The 4,421-nt window shown below is 57.2% G+C and overlaps 1 protein-coding gene across 1 annotated transcript in view; it reads right to left on the bottom strand.

Annotated features, from left to right (window-relative positions):
- SH3BP2 (SH3-domain binding protein 2) overlaps positions 1 to 4,421 on the bottom strand; it is a 25,888-nt gene that overhangs the window by 14,060 nt on the left and 7,407 nt on the right. Inside the window, exons 2-3 of the mRNA XM_011970836.1 lie at positions 2,940 to 3,079; positions 526 to 628 (exon numbers count right to left, since the gene is read on the bottom strand). Of these exons, the coding sequence (XP_011826226.1) occupies positions 526 to 628; positions 2,940 to 3,079 (243 nt within the window). The remainder of the gene's footprint in view (positions 1 to 525; positions 629 to 2,939; positions 3,080 to 4,421) is intronic.

Raw genomic sequence — 4,421 nt, forward strand, 5'->3', positions numbered from 1 at the left:
GCCCACCTGCCTGTTAGTGCAGAAGGCCTTCTAGGGCACCTCATGGCCCATCACTGGATAGAGCCCAGCCCAGGACATGTGTGAAGCTGGAAACTGATCCCAGCCTGGGAGGACCCTGAAGCAGGGGATCCTGGGGCCGGGCCAGAGTTTGGGACAGGGCCTGGGCTGGCTGGGGTCTGGGCTGCCTGGAAAGAGGCCATGGTGGGTGAAGGGGCAAGGTTGGCAGAGGGGAAGGATGTAGAAGTCACTGGGTGGTGGCCAAGTGGAGACTCTGGAGAGCAGGCTGTCCAGGCCCCTGTGACCTGTGCATGAAGCCACAGGAAGACCCTGGTACACCCAAGGTCCTAGGCCTGAGGGCAGGACCTATGGAGAGGGTGAGGCACCATGGAGGCTAGGCAGGGAGGGCAGGGGATGGGCACGAAGGCTGCTTCAGGAAAGCACTTTCCTTTAGGCCCAGCCAGGGCTCTGCTGGGAGGGACCCGCTGGCTGTGGGGGCCCGAGGTCAGCAGGCAGGTGGGCACTTACCGGTTATAGCCGCTCAGGGAGAAGGCACCCTGCGGGGAGGCGGAGGTGCTGCTCTTGAAGTAGTAGACGCAGCGTTTGTGGATGATGACAAAGCGCAGGGGCCCTGTGGGAGGTGGCAAGGGCAGGAGGGCGAGCCTGGAGGGGTGGTTGCCAAGACCCCCTGTGAGGACCCTCCCCAGGGCAACTTGGGGCCAGGCCTCCTGCCTCCAAGCCTCGCCAAAGGGAAGAGCAGGGAGCAAGGTAGGCATGCTGCCCCCTCCCCAGGAGCCCAATCTGGGGCCAAATAAGGAAAAATGTGTGGTCACACTGGCTAGCCCGAGCGCCACTCGAAGGCAGGCCTGGCTGCCCACAAAGAAGGGGTAGATGTGGGAGGCTGTGTGGAGCCACCACGAGGAAAGGCAGAGCCAGGACCAGAGGCCCAGGGACGCCACAGCTGACTTGCTAGGTGCTGCCCGGCTGTTGGAGGCTCCCTCTACATCAGAGCTAAAAGAGGGGGGGCTAAGGCCAGGCGCGGTGGCTCACACCTGTAATCCCAGCACTGTGGGAGGCCAAGGTGGGCAGATCACCTGAGTTCAGGAGTTTGAGACCACCCTGGCCAACATGGTGAAACGCCATCTCTACTAAAAATAAAAAATTAGCCAGGTGTGGTGGCGCATGCCTGTGATCCCAGCTACTCAGGAGGCTGAAGCAGGAGAATTGCTTGAACTCAGGAGTCAGAGGTTGCAGTGAGCCAAGATCACGTCACTGCACTCCAGCCTCGGTGACAGAGTGAGATTGTCTCTAAAAATAAAAGATGGGGTGAGCCTGAGCAACATGTGAAACCCCGTCTCTACAAAAAATACAAAACTTAGCCAGACATGGTGGCATGCACGTGTAGTTCCAGCTACTTGGGAGGCTGAGGTGGGAGGATCACTTGAGCCCAGGGGCTGCAGTGAGCTATGTTTGCGCCACTGCACTGCAGTCTGGGTGACAGAGTAAGACATAAAAATAATAAATAGGCCAGGCATGGTGGCCCATGCCTGTAATTCCAGAACTTTCAGAGGCTGAGACGGAATCACCCGAGGTCAGGAGTTCGAGACCAGGCTGACCAACATGGTGAAACCCAGTCTGTACTAAAAATATAAAAATTAGCTGGTCATGGTGGCACATGCCTGTAATCCCAGCTACTCAGGAGGCTGAGGCAGAATCGCTGGTACCTGGGAGGTAGAGGTTACAGTGAGCTGAGATCACGTCACTGCACTCTAGCCTGGGCAACAGAGCCAGATTCCATCTCAAAAAAATAAATAAATAAAAAATAAAAATAAATTAAAAATAGGCTGGACGCGGTGGCTCACACCTGTAATCCTAGCACTTTGGGAGGCCAAGGTGGGTGGATCGCTTGAGTTCAGCAACTCCAGGCCAGCCTGGGCAACATAATGAAATTCCATCTCTACAAGAAACTTAGAAAAAATTAACAGTGCATAGTGGCATGCCTGTAGTCCCAGCTGAGGGGACCACCTGAGCCTGGCAGGTAGAGGCTGCAGTGAGCCATGATCGTGCCACTCCACTCCGGCCTGGACAACAGAGCAAGACCTTGTCTCAAAAAAACAAAGTAAAAGAGGGAGACTCAGGAGCCCAGAGAGTTTGCCAGTGAGGGGCCACTGGTATGGGGCCACCCCTAGGTGGAAAGTTACACTGAAACCACCCCAGCTCCACTGCCCCAGCCCTGAGCAGCGCCTCCCAGGCTGGGTGACAAGCCAGTTATAGCTCCTCCAAGGAGGCTGTCTGTGCAGAGGAGAGCAGCTCAACCAGTGCCCTCAAAGGAACAAATCAGTCCAGCCTGGACATCTCAATCAGGTGGCCCGGCCAGGGAGCCCCTGGCAGACAGTACTGCTACTGCAAAGGCACGCAGCACCTGCTGCTCAGGCCCTGATGCTCTTGGCCTTCAGTATCTCAGCATTTGGGCATCTCCTGAGCCTGAGGGCTGCTTCTTCCTCTCAGCCAGCTGTCCTGGGGGCCAGAGCCTGGGTCTTGTGCAGCTCCAGAGGTCCAGCACCCAGCCAGGACTTGACACATAGGTTCACTGTGGGCCAAGTGACCAACTAACTCGCTGAACACTCACGGATTCAGTGAGGGCAGCACCAGAGGCCAGACCTACCTGGCCACCTGTGGTCCCCGAGTCCTGGCTGCAGGCTGCAGCTCCCCTTGCCAGCTGGCCAGCAGTGTGCACCACCCTGGACCCTGCTACAGTCCTGGGGGCTAGGGAGGTCAACCTCTGGTTCTCCAGGGGTGCCAGCCACCAGAGAGGGAACGGGAAAATCCAGAGGGCCCACCACGTGAGGAAGCAGAGGCTGAGAGGATGCTCACGTACATGTACATGGCCAGCCCTGCCCCCACGCCCTCCCACTGTACTCCCTGCCGCCCTGGGGACTCACATTTGAGCAGCTGCAGCTGGGTACCGCCCTTCTTGTGCAGGTAGCCAGCCTTGGCCACGCCCCCAGGCATGGTTAGCAGGTTCTGGGCACCAATGGCCTTCATAGGGACAGGCCAATGCATCTCTTCAGCCGCCATGAAGCTGTAATAAAGAACAAAGGCATGAGGCTCAGCTACGGTCAGGCAGGAGATGGCTGAGCCAGGGCGCTCATGGGGACACTGCCAAGATCCAGGACACAGCATGGAGGGTGGGGCCATGACAGGCAAGGAAACCCCTTTTCTGAAGGCCTTGGGCTTCCGGGTGGGACCCCAAGGAGAGACAGAGCCACCTGGTCCACTCAGTCAGCCCCTGGTCCACTCGGCCACACACCCGACCCCAGGATCCTGAGCGCTACGTGCAGCCCTTTCTCTCCACTGGTTCATTCTGCACACAGCAACTGAGCGCAAGGCCCCGCGGAGGCTGGGTAGAGATGAAAGAACTCAGAAAACCCCAGCCCAGGTAAGTCAGACTTCAGGCCATAACTACTTCAAGTCCCAGTGCCAGATGAGCCTATAAGGGGCCTAGACAGGAAGAAGGCAAGTGAGCAGCCAAGAGCCCCCAGTTCCCAGGTCAAACGACCCGGACTCCCGTCCTGGGAGAACCCAAGACTCAGTTGCTGGAGAACAGAGTGGACACCCAGCCCAGCACACAGCACACTGTGGTCAGCAGTGGCCGTGACCACCATTTGGTGGGTTGGTTGCTATTCACCCCACCAGCCCAGGATATCACTGCCATTCCCTCTGAGCCCAAGCAAGGACCACACAGTCAGTGGAGGACCAGTGACTGCCTTGGGGCTAACCCAGGCCCACCAGACCCAACGTCATGCCCTGCCCCCTACTCCAGCCCCCCTTACTCATGCTCCAGCTGCTCTCCTTGAGATCCACCATGCTGTTTAATGCTTCCTCCTCTGCCTGAAATGACCTCCACCCCTTCCCATGCAGAGAACTTCTACTCATCCATCAAGACCCAGGTTGAGAGTCTCCTCTTCTGCTAGGCACCCTCACTGCCCACTTAAATCCAGCATCTTCCTCACCTCTGATCCCAGTGAACAGTACCCCTACCCTGCATTGTTTGGTCTGTGCCTGCCCTCATTCCATCCTGGGTAGGTCCCTCCTGGGGCCGCAGTGGAGTTGGATGGGAGCAGGCCTGTGGCCAGTGTCCTGTTAAGCCCTTAATGGAGCAGCTAAGGTCAGATCCAGATGCCCAGTGGGGCTGGGACTTGTTCCACTACAGCTCCAACCCCAAAAAACACACATAAAGAAAACTAAACCAGGGCAACATAGAAAGACACCATCTCTTAAAAAAAAACAACAATTTTCTTTTTTTTAAATTAGTCAGGCATGGTGGGGCACATCTGTAGTCCCAGCTGCTCTAGGAGGCTGAGGCAGGAGGATCACTGGAGCCCAGGAGTTTGAGGCTGCAGTGGTCTATGATCATACCACCA

The sequence above is a fragment of the Mandrillus leucophaeus genome, unplaced genomic scaffold (genome assembly GCF_000951045.1).
Source record: "Mandrillus leucophaeus isolate KB7577 unplaced genomic scaffold, Mleu.le_1.0 Scaffold98, whole genome shotgun sequence".
Lineage (NCBI taxonomy): Eukaryota > Metazoa > Chordata > Mammalia > Primates > Cercopithecidae > Mandrillus > Mandrillus leucophaeus.